Source organism: Rhinoraja longicauda, chromosome 2, assembly GCF_053455715.1.
Source record: "Rhinoraja longicauda isolate Sanriku21f chromosome 2, sRhiLon1.1, whole genome shotgun sequence".
Classification (NCBI taxonomy): Eukaryota; Metazoa; Chordata; class Chondrichthyes; order Rajiformes; family Arhynchobatidae; genus Rhinoraja; species Rhinoraja longicauda.
In genome coordinates, this window is record NC_135954.1 from 22,723,261 (window position 1) to 22,740,589 (window position 17,329).

The following is a 17,329-nucleotide window of genomic DNA, read 5'->3' on the forward strand; positions in this document are numbered from 1 at the left end:
GAAGGGTCTGAAGAAGGGTCTCGACCTGAAATGTCACCCATTCCTTCTATTTTATTTTTTATTTTTTTAATTATTCTATCCAGAGATACTGCCTGTCCCGCTGAATTACTCCAGTATTTTGTGTCTATCTTCGGAGAACTAACCTGTTCCTGGCCTACCTATGTACTGTTCACTTACTTATTCGTGAAACAATCCAGAAGTACATCAGAAATAATTAGCGTTGAACTTGAAAATGTATGTAATTATGAATCTATGAAATGGCCTTTAGCTGATGCTGCCCTGCAGTAGCGAAGTAAGAAACGTGCTGTGATAAAGTGAAGAGAGAAAATCCGGAACATTTCGGAGGCGTTTAGGACAATGTCACGACCCTTCCCTTTAATTTATGGAGGATGTAGCGAAAATTACATTCTGAAGCAAGTCACATTGTATATAAATGACAGTCAAATGTGGTTCAGTCTGTGCCACGACATTGATTTTTACTTTTGCGTCCCAAGGAAATGTTTTCATCGATTGATTTTCCATTCTCTGATCAGACACATTTACCATTTATCACCTGCTCCGATCTAAGGGTCTACATTTCTTTAAATGACAATCTGTCAATTCTTCTGGTAAACAAGCACGTTGGCAAATTTTTCATACTTTGAATTGTTGTGTGTCGCTGGGGTTTTTTTCCTCCTTTCAACACTTCTGCAAAACAGAGGTCAGGGTGTGATCAACACGCAGCAAGAGCCCCGCCTTCCGGGGCTTGCATATAAGAGAACGTCCCCTTCACATTTCGTGCCTCAGTGGATCAGTTGCATCGTAACAAGTCATCAAACGTCAAACATTTAGAAGGTAGTCAGCAGGCGTAAGGTAAGAGACCTGGTACTTTTGTTGGCGACTTGTGTTGGACTTTCATTATTAGACACTGAGTAGATGACTCAGTCTGTGAAAAGCAATTAATCACAAATTTTAAACGCTGATTTTTAAAAAATGCGCACTGACCGGGCTGGGAGCACCTGGTTTCGCGTGCAATAGCTACATGCTTTAATTGTGCTTCAACTTTTACTGCATTATTTGTGTTCAAGTCTAAATCAGAAATGCTTCTTGTTGGTGAGTGCTGAATGATATTGCAGGAGCCCAAGTGATTTCTCATGCTCTGTAGAACCACCGGGGGCCAGTTCATTACTTGGCCCTCGTCCCCTTCCCTGAGCAATGTTAACAACAAGCAGTGCATCTTTTAGCACTATGTTTTAGCCCCACGCACATTTTCTTTTGCGCACTCTTTCACACACACACTGGCGTTGTGTTCAATAGAAATGAATATGGACTCAGACTGCAACATGGCTCCAGTGTCTTCCGGAAACGGCAAACTTCGCCAGTGGTTGATCGACCAGATTGACAGTGGTAAATATCCCGGGCTGATCTGGGAGAACGAAGACAAGTCCATTTTCCGGATTCCTTGGAAACATGCCGGCAAACAGGATTACAACAGAGACGAGGACGCTGCCCTTTTCAAGGTAGAAGCGCTTTCTCTCACCTCACTTCTCGTGTTTCTTCGATTGCTGCACTTCTGACAATGTTTCGCTCTCTGGGAGGGGGGGGGGGGGGGGAGGTGTTAATTTCCTCTTTTGTTTTGTTTAGTTTCCGAACCAGCTTTTGTCTTATTTTACCCCTGAGCCTTTCCTCTTTTCAACGAGGGTTGCATAAGGTAGCCCGCGGGATAGACAATAGACAACAGACAATAGGTGCAGGAGGAGGCCCTTCGGCCCTTCGAGCCACATTCAATGTGATCATGGCTGATCATTCTCAATCAGTACCCCGTTCCTGCCTTCTTCCCATACCCCCTGACTCCACTATCCTTAAGAGCTCTATCTAGCTCTCTATTGAATGCATTCAGAGAATTGGCCTCCACTGCCTTCTGAGGCAGAGAATTCCACAGATTCACAACTCTCTGACTGAAAAAGTTTGTCCTCATCTCAGTTCTAAATGGCCTACCCCTTATTCTTAAACTGTGGCCCCTTGTTCTGGACTCTCCCCAACATTGGGAACATGTTTCCTGCCTCTAACGTGTACAACCCCTTAATAATCTTGTACGTTTCGATCAGCCCGGCGACGCTGCAGCTGCCAAAGTAAGAGACCCAGTGACCGTGGGCTGGGGTGTTTGCCCCACAAACTCCACCCGCTCATCCGCAGACCACTTGCCTCTGTCCACCTCCCAGCCTGCACGGCCGCTGACAACTCTCTAGATTGTAATCTTCATGCCAGTCGGGTGACCTTGCTCATATCAAACTTCTCAAAGCTTCGTGTGTGCAAAGTTTCTCGGGCATTTCGTGTGTTGTAGTTCTCGTAATTTGTGCATGTCCATCGGGGCCTGTCGCTGTGCACCGCATCAGCAGTTGACGGAGATACTGCGTGGTGGGACAATGTCCCACAAGTCAGCGACACCCGCGCTGTGGTGCTACCGGGGCTGGAGTACATACATGCACGATAGAGTCATAGGGTCACAGAGAGATACAGTGTGGAAACAGGCCCCTCGGCCCAACGCCCACACATTGAATGGCGGTGCTGGCTCGAAGGGCCGAATGGCCTCCTCCTGCACCTATTGTCTATTGTCTATGTCCCGGCTACACTACTCCCACCCGCCGGTACTTGATCCACATCCCTCCAAACCTGTCCTATCCATGTACCTATCTAACTGTTTCTTAAACGTTGGGATAGTCCCAGCCTCAACTACCTCATCTGGCAGCTTGTTCCACACACCCACAGCCCTTTGTGTGAAAAAGCTGCCCCTCAGATTCCTATTAAATCTTTTCCCCTTCACCTTGAACCTATGGCCTCTGGTCCTCGATTCCCCTACCCTGGGCAAGAGACTCTGGTGCATCTACCCGATCTATTCCACTCATCACTTTGTCCAGCTCAGCACGAGTTGCTTTCTATTATCCTAGTGACTTGTGCAGCGCTGTCTTGTATTTCAGGAAAAAAACAACTCATGTGTGTGTAGGTGTGCATGAATAATTGAGGTCAAATGTTCCCCATGTGATAACATTAGACAGCGACACCGACAGAGTTTGCTCTTTTGTTTCAGGGAAGTTGCAATCATTGGTTGCCAAGAAATTAATTTCTTAAATCGGTAACGAATGTGGCTTATGTGACTCACTGCACATACCCATGCTGGTACAGCTCATTATTAGTTTCTTGTAAACTGGGGGGTAGGAGAGGAGTTTAGCTTCCAGAAAATGACACCACCTATAGCAATGGAAAATTATTATATGAATTAATTCAGATGTTTTAATGGGAAAAAAAGGTTATTTCTTTTCGGCAAAGTGATCATGCTTCACTACGCCTTTACTCAAAGTACACTAATAGTTTGACGAATGCTAAATGACAAGTCATAGCTAATTGAATATGTACTTTCCCTTAAGGGCTCTAGTTGCAGTATTACATTAATACTGCTCTGTTGGTAAAGAATGAAATTCAGTCCCTTGCGAGGGGTGACATAGAATCAGGAGATGTAGAGTCAGTATGAATAGAACTGAGGAATTGTAAGGGTAAAAAGAACCTAATAGGAGTTATCTACAGGCCCCCAAACAGTAGCCTGGATAGACAATAGACAATAGGCTGATCACTCTCAATCAGTATCCCGTTCCTGCCTTCTCCCCATACCCCCTCACTCCGCTATCCTTAAGAGCTCTATCCAGCTCTCTCTTGAAAGCATCCAACGAACTGGCCTCCACTGCCTTCTGAGGCAGAGAATTCCACACCTTCACCACTCTCTGACTGAAAAAGTTCTTCCTCATCTCCGTTCTAAATGGCCTACCCCTTATTCTTAAACTGTGGCCCCTTGTTCTGGACTCCCCCAACATTGGGAACATATTTCCTGCCTCTAATGTGTCCAATCCCCTAATTATCTTATATGTTTCACTAAGATCCCCCCTCATCCTTCTAAATTCCAGTATACAAGCCTAATTGCTCCAGCCTTTCAACATATGACAGTCCCGCCATTCCGGGAATTAACCTAGTGAACCTACGCTGCATGCCCTCAATAGCAAGAATATCCTTCCTCAAATTTGGAGACCAAAACTGCACACAGTACTCCAGGTGCGGTCTCACCAGGGCCCGGTACAACTGTAGAAGGACCTCTTTGCTCCTATACTCAACTCCTCTTGTTATGAAGGCCAACATTCCATTGGCTTTCTTCACTGCCTGCTGTACCTGCATGCTTCCTTTCAGTGACTGATGCACTAGGACACCCAGATCTCATTGAACATCCCCTCTTCCTAACTTGACACCATTCAGATAATAATCTGCCTTTCTATTCTTACTTCCAAAGTGAATAACCTCACACTTATCTACATTAAACTGCATCTGCCATGTATCCGCCCACTCACACAACCTGTCCAAGTCACCCTGCAGCCTTATTGCATCTTCCTCACAATTCACACTACCCCCCAGCTTAGTATCATCTGCAAATTTGCTAATGGTACTTTTAATCCCTTCATCTAAGTCATTAATGTATATCGTAAATAGCTGGGGTCCCAGCACCGAACCTTGCGGTACCCCACTGGTCACTGCCTGCCATTCCGAAAGGGACCCATTTATCCCCACTCTTTGCTTTCTGTCTGTCAACCAATTTTCTATCCATGTCAGTACCCTACCCCCAATACCATGTGCTCTAATTTTGCCCATTAATCTCCTAGATATAGGGTGCAAGTTGAATCAAGAGTTAAAATTGACATATAGCAAAGGTAATGCTCCAGTGGCTAAGGGAGATTTCAACATGCAGGTAGACTGGGAAAATCAGGTTGGTACAGGACTCCAAGAAAGGGAGTTTGTGGAGTGCCTCTGAGATGGAATCTTAGAGCAGCTTGTACTGGAGTCCACCAGGGAGAAGGCAATTCTGGATTTAGTGTTGTGTAATGAACCGGATTTGATAAGGGAACTCAAGGTAAAGGAGCCATTAGGAGGTAGTGACCATAATATGATGTTTTAATCTACAATTTGAGAGGGAGAAGGTGTCAGTATTACAGTTTAGCAAAGGGGACTATGGAGGCATGAGGGAGGAGCTGACCAAAGTTGACTGGAAAGAGACCCTAGCAGGGATGACAGTGGAACAACAATGGCAGGTATTTCTGGGAATAATACAGAAGGTGCAGGATCAGTTCATTCCAAAGAGAAAGAAAGATTCTAAGGTGAGTAAGAGGCAATTGTGGCTGACAGGGGAAGTCAAAGACAGTATAAACATAAAAGAGAAGAATTATAACTTAGCAAAGATGAGCAGGAAGTCAGAGGATTAGGAAACTTTTAAAGAGCAACAGAAGATCATTAAAAAGGCAATGCGGGGAGAAAAGATGAGGAACGAAGGTAAGCTAGCCATAAATATAAAAGAGGATAGTAAAAGCTTCTTTAGCTATGCGAAGAGGAAAAAATTAGTTAAGACAAATGTGGGTCCCTTGAAGACAGAAACAGGTGAATTTATTATGGGGAACAAGGAAATGGCAGATGAGTTGAACAGGTACTTTGGATCTGTCTTCATGAAGGAAGACACAAACAATCTCCCAGATGTACGAGTGGCTAGAAGACCTAGGGTGACGGAGGAACTGAAGGAAATTGAAGGATTGAAGGCTGATAAATCCCCAAGGCCTGATGGCCTGCATCCCAGGGTACTTATTGGTGATCATTTTCCAATGTTCATGTTGTTATAATGGCATGTTGGCCTTCATAACAAGAGGAGTAGAATATAGGAGCAAAGAGGTCCTTCTGCAGTTGTACAGGGCCCTGGTGAGACCACACCTGGAGTATTAGGTGCAGTTTTGGCCTCCAAATTTGAGGAAGGACATTCTTGCTATTGAGGGAGTGCAGCGTAGGTTCACAAGGTTAATTCCCGAGATGGTAGGTCTGTCATATGTTGAAAGAATGGAGCAACTGGGCTTGTATACACTGGAATTTAGAAGGATGAGAGGGGATCTTATTGAAACATATAAAATTATTAAGGGATTGAACATGCTAGAGGAAGGAAAGATTTCCTGATGTTGGGGAAGTGCAGAATCAGTGGCCACAGTGTACGAATAAGGGGTAGGTGATTTAGAACGGAGATGAGGAAAAACCTTTTCATTCAGAGAATTGTGAATATGTGGAATTGGTTGCCTCAGAAGCAGTGGCCGATTCTCTGGATGCTTTCAAGAGAGAGTTAGATAGAGCTCTTAAAGATAGTGAAGGGAGATGGGGAGAAGGCAGGAATGGGTACTGATTGGGGATGATCAGCCATGATCACAGTGAATAGCGGTGCTGGCTGGAAGGGCCAAATGACCTACACCTGCACCTATTATCTATTGTCTGTTGCCTACTATCGTGTGGTGCTCTTGGGTAGATCTATTGGTACTCCACATTAAAGACAAAGATATTGTTTTCAAAGATTATCAATAGTTTTTTTCCCCCTTTAGAGTCACAGAGTCAAACAGCATGGAAACAGGCCCTTCAGCCCAACTCACCATGCCAACCAAGATTCCCCATAATTTCCTTACATTTGCCCTCTATCCCTCCAAAATGTTCCTATCCACGTACCTGCCTGAGTATTTTAAATGAATGCGCAAAACACTTTAAAATCTCACATTATGTTGTGGATTTAAAAAAAGTATAAAGCAATGTTTTAACCTGGAGAACAAAGATGAACTTATATTGCTTAAATATAGCATTTTTCCGGTAGGATAAAGAAAGAAGTAGGGCAGTGAATGGAATCATTTTATTATGTAGTGTTTTTTTACAAATACTTCAGATATTTATTGTCTTATGCAGTTTGGGAACCTTCTAGGATTGCAAGCCTTCAACATTCTAATGTGAATACAATGTACAATTTGTAGCTCGTTTATTATTTCTCATATTACAAGATATTACACAGATTTTTTTTTATGGCACGGAATAATTTGTGAGGATTTCTTGAACTTACTGTGAAATTTTATTTTTCTTCTAGGCTTGGGCACTTTTCAAAGGCAAATTTCGTGAAGGAATAGACAAACAAGATCCACCAACATGGAAGACGAGACTACGATGTGCCTTAAATAAGAGCAATGATTTTGACGAGTTGGTTGATCGTAGTCAACTTGATATTTCAGACCCGTACAAAGTATACAAAATTATACCAGAGGGGGCCAAGAAAGGTATTTGATCACTCTAACTGTCTGTTTAGTTTGGAAAGTTTTCACTTCGCGAGTGAACTAGAATGGGGAGGATAAACATTGAACAGGGTTTGAATATGATGGCTTCCGTGATCACGGAAGATTAAAGTAACCTCCGCTACTTCGATGACTGCATTGGTGCTACCTCTTGTACCCATGCAGAACTCACTGACTTCATACACTTCACTTCCAATTTCCATCCTGCCCGTAAATATACCTGGACTATCTCCGACATCTCCCTCCCGTTTCTGGACCTCACCATCTCCATCACAGGAGACAGACTAGTGAATCTAAGTTCTCCTTTAAATTTGTTCACATTCAAAATGTCATGTCAAATGATAATATTAACACTCTCAACCAGAACTTCCTGTCCTCATTCACAATACCACCTTGTCTTTTTACTATAAGGAGGATCAAAACAAGTAAGCATGGACGATCCACAGATACTTGTCAACCACCATCCTTACCCTACATATTCATCAATGCCACCTCAGGTAAGCAACACCTTGGAGTTGATACATTTCAAATGGCAGTGAATACCAGAATTCCTTGTGCAATAAAGTTATAAACCATTGGTATGTTGTTTTGGCTTTCAGCTACCAAACTACATCGTACCACATGAACGCAGCTGGAGAGAATATGAACAGCAACATCCTGAACTCGCCTATCAATGCTCACCAGTGCCTTTCGCTACACGAAATCATCATTGGCAAGGACCTGGTTGTGAAAATGGTAAGATTTCCCATATAATGGCCTGTGTGGTAGAAAACAATTATAGGAGCCATTAATTTTATTCATCTACTAAAAGGAGGAAAAAGTGTGTCACATCCTTTAACAATAGAATAACTTGGATATTATCAGTTTTAAATGGAGAAGAAATCTTAACTTCATCCTGAGACCATTCATTCAAATCTACAAAGGAAAGCTCACACTGGTGCAATGTGATGTGAATCAAGGGATATGGGGAGAAAGCAGGAACGGGGTACTGATTTTGGAAGATCAGCCATGATCATATTGAATGGCGGTGCTAGCTCGAAGAGCCAAATAGCCTACACCTGCACCTATTTTCTATGTTTCTATGTTTGCTTCTAAATAATTTTCTGATGTTATTCCATCACTGAAATGTTAAATATTCAGTCTCAGTTTTAGACCATAGATAAAAGACAATAGGTACAGGAGTAGGCCATTTGGCCCTTCGAGTCTGCACCGCCATTCACTGCGATCATGGCTGATCATCCACAATCAGTACCCTGTTCCTGCCTTCTCCCCACATCCCTTCGTTGTCTCTAAGAGCTCTATCTAACTCTCTTTTGAAAGCATTCAGTGAATCGGCCTCCTGAGGCAGAGAATTCCACAGATTTACAACTCTCTGTGTGAAAAGGTTTTTCCTCCGTTCTAAATGGCCTACCCCTTATTCTTAAACTGTGGCCCCTGATTCTGCACTCCCCCAACATCGGGAATATGTTTCCTCCCTCTAGCCTGTCCAATCCCTTAATAATCTTATATGTTTCACTAAGATCACCTCTCATCCCTCTAAATTCCAGTGTATACAAGCCCAGTTGCTCCATTTTTTTAACATAACCAGCCATCCTGGGACTTAACACAGTCCAGCCATTCCGGGAATTAACCTAGTAAACCTACGCTGCACGCCCTCAATAGCAAGAATATCCTTCCTCAAATTTGGAGATCAAAACTGCACACAGTACTGTAGGTGCGGTCTCACCAGGGCCCTGTACAACTGCAGAAGGACCTCTTTGCTCCTATACTCAACTCCTCTTGTTATGAAGGCCAACATGCCATTAACTTTCTTCACTGCCTGCTGTACCTGCATGTTTACTTTCAGTGACTGATGTACAAGGACACTCGGATCTCGTTGTACTTCCCCTTTTCCTAACTTAACACCATTCAGATAATAGTATGCCTTCCTGTTCTTGCCACCAAAGTGAATAACCTCACATTTATCCGCATTAAACTGCATCTGCAATGCATCTGCAATGCATCTGCAATGCATCTGCCCACTCACCCAACTTGTCCAAGTCACCCTGCATCCTCATAGCATCCTCCCCACAGTTCATACTGTGTCATCTGCAAATTTGCTAATGCTACTTTTAATCCCTTCATCTAAATCATTACTGCATATTGTAAATAGCTGCGGTCTCAGCACCGAGCCTCGCGGTACCCCACTAGTCACAGCCTGCCGTTCTGAAAGGGGCCCATTAATCCCTACTCTTTGTTTCCTGTCTGCCAACCAATTTTCTATCCATATCAGTACCCTACCCCCAATACCATGTGCTCCAATTTTGCCCGCTAATCTCTTATGTGGGACCTTATCAAAGGCTTTCTGAAAGTCCAGGTGCACCACATCCACTGGCTATCCCTTGTCCATTTTCCGAGTTACATCCACAAAACATTACAGAAGATTAGTCAAGCATGATTTCCCCTTCATAAATCCATGCTGACTCGGACTGATCCTGTTACTGCTATCCAAATGTGCCACTATTTCATCTTTTATAATTGACTCCAGCATCTTCCCCACCACCGATGTCAGGGTAACTGGTCTATTATTCCCTGTTTTCTCTCTCCCTCATTCCTTAAAAAGTGGGATAACATTAGCCACCTTCCAATCTACAGGAACTGATCCTGAATCTATAGAACATTGGAAAATGATCAACAATGCGTCCACGATTTCTAGAGCCACCTCCTTAATTACCACGAGATGCAGACCATTAGGCCCTGGGGATTTATCAGTCTACCCAACACCATTTCCTGCCTAATGTGAATTTCCTTCAGTTCCTCAGTCACCCTAGGTCCTATGGCCACTAAAACATCTGGGAGATTGTTTGCGTCTTCCTTAGTGAAGACAGATCCAAAGTACCTGTTCAACTCGTGGGCCATTTCCTTGTTCCCCATAATAAATTCACCTGTTTCTGTCTTCAAAGAACCCACATTTGTCTTAACTAATTGTTTCCTCTTCACATACCTAAGAAGCTTTTACTATCGTCCTTTATATTCGTGGCTAGCTTACCTGCGTACCTCATCTTTTCTCCCCGTATTACCTTTTTACTTATCTTCTGTTGCTCTTTAAAATGTTCCCAATCCTCTGGCTTCCCGCTCATCTTTGCTATGTTATAGGTCTTCTCTTTTATTTTTATATTGTTGTTGACTTCCCTTGTCAGCCACGGTCACCTCTTACTTCTAATACACATAAAGGAGCAAAGGAGAGGGCAACTAAGGACCAAGGTTGTGTCTTAAAAAAATTATTGGTTGAACTCAATTGGTCAAATTAAAATTAAATTATGTGAATTGTTTTAATTCCGATAGAAAAACATTCACTTGCAGAAACACTGTGTTAAAATATTTCATGCAGTAAAGCAAAAAGAGGATCTAATATATTGCTTTTTTTTGTATTGCTAACAAATCACTGGCATGCCAGAACAGATTGCAGTTTGGTAATGGTCACGCTGATGCTAATGTCAAACCAAATTTGTAAAATATTTGAACTGACATGGGTGTTGCATTTGGTTAGCTAGTTATCGAGGATGATCATGCAGTGCACATATTTTTAACATTAGTTTTAAACCAGCAAGTCATTTCAGTTTTATTCTCTTTATAGGTTATCAGGTTACTGGGTCATTTTATACTTGTGCACCTGCTGAGTCACAAGCACCTGGTATTCCCATTGAAGCCAGTATGAGAACTGGTGAAGCACTGGCCCTCTCGGGTAGGTTTGTGCCTGTGGCATTTGCAAGGTGGCAGTACTTATCTTTGCCTTTGTAACTTCTTAGGCCCTTTGGTCAATAGCTTTCTGATAACTTTCTATCTTCATAAATATTATATCTTATCTAAAACTCTTATCTGCCCATTTTTCTAATGGGCAATTAGAAAAAGTGCCCATTTTCTAATTTATACCAAGTATCTTTTTTCCTATCATTCCTGGGCACTTTGTATCACCTTGGTTCTCAGAGTGTCTTCAACACAGATCTAAAATTCTCATTCTAGCTTCCAAATCCGTTCATGGCTTCACACTTATCTCTATAATCCACATTACCATAGCTCCAAAATCTGCTTTCCTGCACTCATAAGATCATAAGTGAAAGGAGTAGAATTAGGCCAATCTGCCCATCAAGTCTACTCCGCCATTCAATCATGGCTTTTCTATCTCTCCCTCCTAACCCCATTCTCCTGCCTTCTCCCTATAACCTCTGACTCCTAGCCGTTAGGTCCATCACTGATGTCTGTACCTTCAAAGTCCTTGTTGTTCATCCCTGAGATTACCCCTTTAAACCTCTCTACTTCTCTCGCTCTGTCTTCCTTATACAGCATTACTTGAAATTTATCGTCATTCTATTTGCTTATCTCGCCCTGTGTCATCTATTTGCCTGATAATATTCCTGTAAAGCATCTTGGAATGTTTTACTGCCTTTTTAAAGAAACAATGACCTGCATTCATATATCTTTTGGTGGACCCCTGTGATTGTATTGTCATGGTAGAAAACATTTTTTTTGCATTAATGCTCTGTTTCAAATCTAAGTAATTTAACATATTCCTTGATCATTTATCAGCGTTTCTTCTTAAGAGCGTGGGATTTGGACTGCAAATTGCAAAATGTGGGGACGATGTTTTGGTCACCAGCAGATCTTCCTTTTTTATTCGTCATATTCATTTTTAAGGTGGCGTGTTAAATCCTATGCAACAACTGAGTATTTCTCATGCTTTATCTGACTGGCTTCTTAGTTTTCTTCTTGCTAGTTTGGTACAGTGATTCTCTCCATTGCTTCACCTATAATTAATTGCCTTTCATTTTGACCATTGTTAATGTTAAGTGTGGATCAGCATAGCCAGACAAATGACAATAAAGCCACTGACATTGTGTCCACTGTTAAATCTAGCCATGCATCCAACCATACAGTGGATGGCAGACTCTTCAGTTGGGTGCAGAAAAAGGGATGAAGGATTTCTAAATTGGACAACTATGGCCCCTGATCCTGCCTGGTATTTCTAAGTCTACAATTCAGCCATCTTCAGTCCCTTGATTATCCCTCCCTTCCCCCACCTTGGCCACACGACTGGCCTGAAGAAAACAAAAACATAGAAGATAAAAGAAGAAGGAAAGAATCATTTAATTCCTGAATGAAGACAAGAAATTGAAAATTGAATGAAAACATCAAGATGTTATTAAAATCAAGTGTTGTGCATAAACGGCCCGTTTTTTTAAAAAAAAGAGGGAAAATAAGAAAAAGGAATGAAAGAAAACTTAAAAGAAAGAGAAAAAATATATAAGGTGACCTTGAGGAAGAGAAGTGTATCAGAACCTGCCAAATGTAACTATGGAATCGGAAGTCCACAGTTGGACTCCTTGTATCACAGTTGTAGCCCTAACCTTGCCCATGTCCAAGAGTGGCTATGCTGGTAATAGATGTTACCAAGATCTTCTCAATTCCAGAATGTGAGGTCTGCCTTATGAACTCAGAAAATCTACCTGCCATCACTTGACCCTAAAGACGCTGCGTATTTATGTTAGCCGATTGATTCGGTCGGTTTGTGTGGAAAGAATATTTGGAACTGACAATGGAATAGTCCAAACATCCTGCAATTCCTTTTTGCTATTTACTGAGAATTATGTCAATGACTTTCAGCTTGCTGATATACTGAAAACGACAATTTGATTTGCTTTTACAGACTGTCGGCTACAAATTTGTTTGTATTATCGAGATACCCTGGTGAGAGAAGTGACAACTACGAGTCCTGAAGGTTGTAGAATAGCCCATGTGCACGATGATAAGCCATTTGCAGCTGGCAACATAGATCAGGTGTTGTTTCCTTATCCGGACAGCAATGCACAGCGCAAGGGTATTGACAAGCTTCTCAATCACTTGGAGAAGGGGGTCCTACTGTGGATGACACCTGATGGTCTATACGCCAAACGATTGTGCCAGAGCAGAATCTACTGGGAAGGACCTTTAGCACCATACAATGACAGGCCCAACAAACTGGAGAGAGACCAAGTCACAAAACTGTTTGACACACAACAGTTTCTAATAGGTAATTAATTTTGTTTTATTCATCCATTCATTATGTATCATAAAAATATGGACATTTTCTGTAATAGTTTCTTTTGTAAGCTCATTCAGTCATTAATGTGAATATGCATGTGAGCAGAGAAGGTTTGGTTCATGGGTAGCATATGATATATAGTTATCTAACCTTGTCGACCATTTAAGTCTAAATATGAAAGTGTGAGTAGTATTCAACTTGCAATTAGAATATAGCAACTGAAGATTATCGACTCACCATTCTTAATAGTAGTAATTTGGAGAAAGTAGATATTTTAGAATTATTATTTGAATGACAGGCATTTTCCTATTATATTTGAACCACATTGTTGAAGATAGATACACTGTAATAATGACGTTTTATGTTGTCTTCAGAGCTGCAGAGCTGTGCACATCATGGGCGTACATTCATGCCAAGATACCAAATTGTATTTTGTTTTGGAGAGGAATTTCCAGATCCACAAAGATCGCGAAAACTTATCACAGCACATGTAAGTTCACAACGACTGTAGAGTTTGAGACAAAAAAACATATTTTTAGATTATTTTTAAATCCTGAGAATTGGTGCAGATGACAAGCAGAGTTCTAGTAACAATTTAAATATGTACTCCTTTCTCATTATGAGTTTATGTCTGATACCCAATCAATATCAAACTCAACTTTATGTTCTTTATTATTTCTTTATCTTTCATTTTATTTGATATTCCAGCTTTACTAGACCAAATGTGGACAAATGGGATTAGGCATTTTGGTCGGCGTGGATGAGTTGAGCCAAAGGGCCTGTTTCAATGCTTTATGACGCTACGATTCTATGATTTTTTTCCCCAACAGCATAAATGCTAGTCCTCTGTGCCACTGCTCCTTCTTCCAAAACATTGGGATCCAATTCCACCCAGGCACTGTGCATCTGATTTGTCAATTTTGTTCAGTTCACCTCCCGCTCCATCCTCCTACAAAGAACCTGGCCTTTGAAATGAATAGCAGGAAGCACAATTCACTTTGTACCAAGCCTGGTCAAGTGATTGCTCTGAGAATGTCAAGAAAACGCATGACATGACATCAAATATTAATTAGATAATTTCCTCAAAATGATTTTGTAGAGTAGCAAAAGCATCAGAAATAACCTTATCCCTACAATTTGTAAATCATTGGAGAGGTCACAAAATTGCATTTTACCTGGTGTCGTATTAAAGTACCATCAATGTTATTCCTTAGTGCACATTTACGATTTCTCATATATTGCACAAACCTGGTGTGTTTTTATAAAGAGCAGGTCGAGATGATAGGTATATAATCTTTAATGAGTTGCATAGATCTCAGAGCACCAATATTTGTAGCTAGCATGTATCCTATTGAAGACATGCCTTTTCATTCCCATCCCATCTGCTCTGTACCTCCATTAGTTTATCCCCCTTATCATGCATCTCTTGCAGATCACCATGTGCTATGTTCTGCTGCCTAATCAAAAGTGTGAGAGGTTCAGGTGAAGCCATTCTATTCAGTTTGTTAGCCACAGTCATTGCCAGGGGTAATGGCATAGCCCAGGGGAAATGCCTATCCCTATCTCAAGCAATGACTGATGTCTGAGACAGCAGTCATGTGAGACAGCAATCTTAATATGGATTGTGCCAGATATTGGTGGTTCTTACATCAACTCTCATGATGCCAATTACTGAATGAGTTGAATTTAAGATCAATCAGGTACAACACAATTTGTAAAAATCCAAGAGCTTTATTACTCTTCATAATATCAACTAAGAGAGCATAACAAGTTTGTACCACATTAATGGTTATCTTTCATTTTTTGAAATCCTGATTACCTTTTACCAAGTATACTTATGCGACTTCACATGTGGGATTGATTGATTGAAAGCCACAGCATGGAAAGAGGCCTTTCAGCCCACGTCGACCATCGATCACCCATTCACACTAGTTGTATGCCACCCCACTTTCCCATCCACCCCACGCACAGTTGGGGCAATTACATGAGGCCAATTCACTTACAAACCTGCACATCTTTAGAATGTGGGAGAAAACCCAAGCACCCAGATGAAACCCATGTGGTCACAGGGACAACATGCAAACTCCACCCAGAGAGCACCCAAGGTCAGAAGTAAACCAAGTCTCTTGGCATTGTGAGGCAGCAGCTCTACCAGCCGCCCCATTGTGCCGCCCTGTCAAGATGCTGTCAATTTACCTTCTGCTTGGTGAGAACCTCCTCTCCTTGTGCTCGAACTTTGGTCTGTATTTCTTCAAGTAGGTCTAGAGCAAAGAGAAATACTTGGGTCAGTCCTTCAAAATTGTTGTTATTGTTTAAACAGTTTGAATCAATTATGGGATTTCCATTTCAACTTGTGGTTAAAATGTTCGTTATTTTCCGTGCATTTTGGATTCAGAAGCAAACTAAAGCAAAATGTACGCTGCCTTTAAAGTAATGGAAATGTACTATTCGCTTGTCTTTAGATTGAGCCAGTGTTGGCCAAGCAGCTTTATTACTTCACCCAGCAGAACAGTGGACATCTGCTTCGAGGGTATGAAGTGCCTGATCATGTGAACAGTGTGGAGGATTATCATAGATCTATTCGACATTCAATACAAGACTGAACGTTTGAAGACCCATTGATTTTACTGCGAAACTCAAGGTGACATAGGAAACCCACAAGTCCAGCAACCTCCGCAGTTTCAATAAAGAGAATTATCCCTTTCTGTCTTCTGTCACTCTGCAACAGCTTGGATTCCAGGAGTAACTCAGTCAGCTGTTGAAGATTGCCAATGGACTGTCCTGTAATTGTGACATTGTGAGTGATGATACTCTGTGACATAGACTTCTGAGAGAGGATTACCGTGGTCATTTTACTGTTTTGGAATGAAAACCAAAGGATTTGGCTCATTTTATAGTCATCAAGTCATACATCGTGGAACCAGGCCCCTTCGGCCCAACTGGCCCATGCCGGCCAACTTGTCCCAGTTACACTAGTCCCACCTGCCTGCGTTTGGCCCACATCACTCAAAAACAATCCTATCCATGTACCTGTCTAATTGTTTTGTAAACATTGCGATATTCCTTGCTTCAACTACCTCCTCTGGCAGTTCGTTCCATACACCCGCCACCCTTTGTGTGAAAATGTTACTCCTCAGATTCCTATTTAATGTTTTCCCCTTCACCTTAAACCTATGTCCTCTCATCCCCAATTCCCCTACTCTAAGCAAGAGATTCTGTGCATCTACCCGATCTATTCGTTTCATAATTTTATACACCGATATAAGACCAACCCTCGTCCTCCTGCTCTCCAAGGAATTGAGTTCCAGCCCAATCAACCTCTCCCTAAAGCTCAGACTCTCGAGTCCTGGCAACATCCTCGTAAATCTTCTCTGCACCCTTGCCAGTTTGAATTTATTGGAACACTTTGTGCTATCCAATGCAGTACTTGTAGGTAAATGTATTTATTTTGGAGTTGTGATTCTCAGGGAAGCTAATACTTTTGCGATTTTACATCTGCGATGTGGAAGAGAATTCTGGGATATAATATCCCAAATTAGCATGCAATTTAAATTTCTCAGAAATGTTTCTATATATGTTTAATTTTCTAAGCTGTTAAACAGATATTTTCTAATAAAAATAAAGCTTTTAAAAAGTATATTTTGATGAGAAAATTTATCATTGGTATATTCATTATTCACATTAATCCCATGCCTGTTAAACCTGATAAACCGGCAAGCTTCTTAAAAAGCCAAAGAATTTACTCATAATTCTGAATTCTGTCATGATAGAGTCATAGAGTCATAGAGTGACACAGTGTGGAAACAGGCCCTTCGGCCCATCTTTCCCACACCGACCAACATGTCCCAGCTACACTAGTCCCACCTGCCCGCGTTTGGTCCATATCCGTCCAAACATGTCCTTTCCATGTACCTGTCTAACTGTTTCTTAAATGTTGGGATAGCCCCTGCCTCAACTACCTCCTCTGGCAGCTTGTTCCATACACCCACCTCCCTTTGTGTGAAAGAGTTACCCCTCAGATTCCTATTAATTATTTTCCCCTTCACCTTAAACTTATGTCCCGTGGTCCTCGATTCACCTACTCTGGGCAAGGGACTCTGTGCATCTACCCGATCTATTC

At 41.7% G+C, this 17,329-nt stretch overlaps 1 protein-coding gene across 2 annotated transcripts; it reads left to right on the forward strand.

The window, feature by feature from the left end:
- The first annotated feature begins 786 nt into the window (after positions 1-786).
- On the forward strand, positions 787-16,749 carry LOC144602732 (interferon regulatory factor 4-like). Of its 2 annotated transcripts, XM_078415873.1 has the most exons (9): positions 787-852; positions 1,297-1,499; positions 6,950-7,136; positions 7,563-7,648; positions 7,751-7,886; positions 10,768-10,875; positions 12,835-13,197; positions 13,584-13,699; positions 15,672-16,749. In XM_078415873.1, exons 2-9 carry the CDS (start codon positions 1,299-1,301, stop codon positions 15,810-15,812), a joined length of 1,338 nt encoding a protein of 445 aa, XP_078271999.1. In that variant the 5' UTR covers positions 787-852; positions 1,297-1,298; the 3' UTR covers positions 15,813-16,749. The 2 variants fall into 2 exon arrangements, with proteins under 2 accessions (XP_078271999.1, XP_078272005.1); XM_078415879.1 differs by lacking the exon at positions 10,768-10,875.
- Positions 16,750-17,329: the final 580 nt, after the last annotated feature.

Bases quoted from the DNA above. Each gene is read 5' to 3' on its own strand.
- LOC144602732 (XM_078415873.1), top strand. From the start codon at position 1,299: ATGAATATGGACTCAGACTGCAACATGGCTCCAGTGTCTTCCGGAAAC. The intron at 7,887-10,767 runs GTAAGATTTCCC...TTCTCTTTATAG, and splicing joins AGGACCTGGTTGTGAAAATG to GTTATCAGGTTACTGGGTCA. The intron at 10,876-12,834 runs GTAGGTTTGTGC...TTGCTTTTACAG, and splicing joins TGAAGCACTGGCCCTCTCGG to ACTGTCGGCTACAAATTTGT.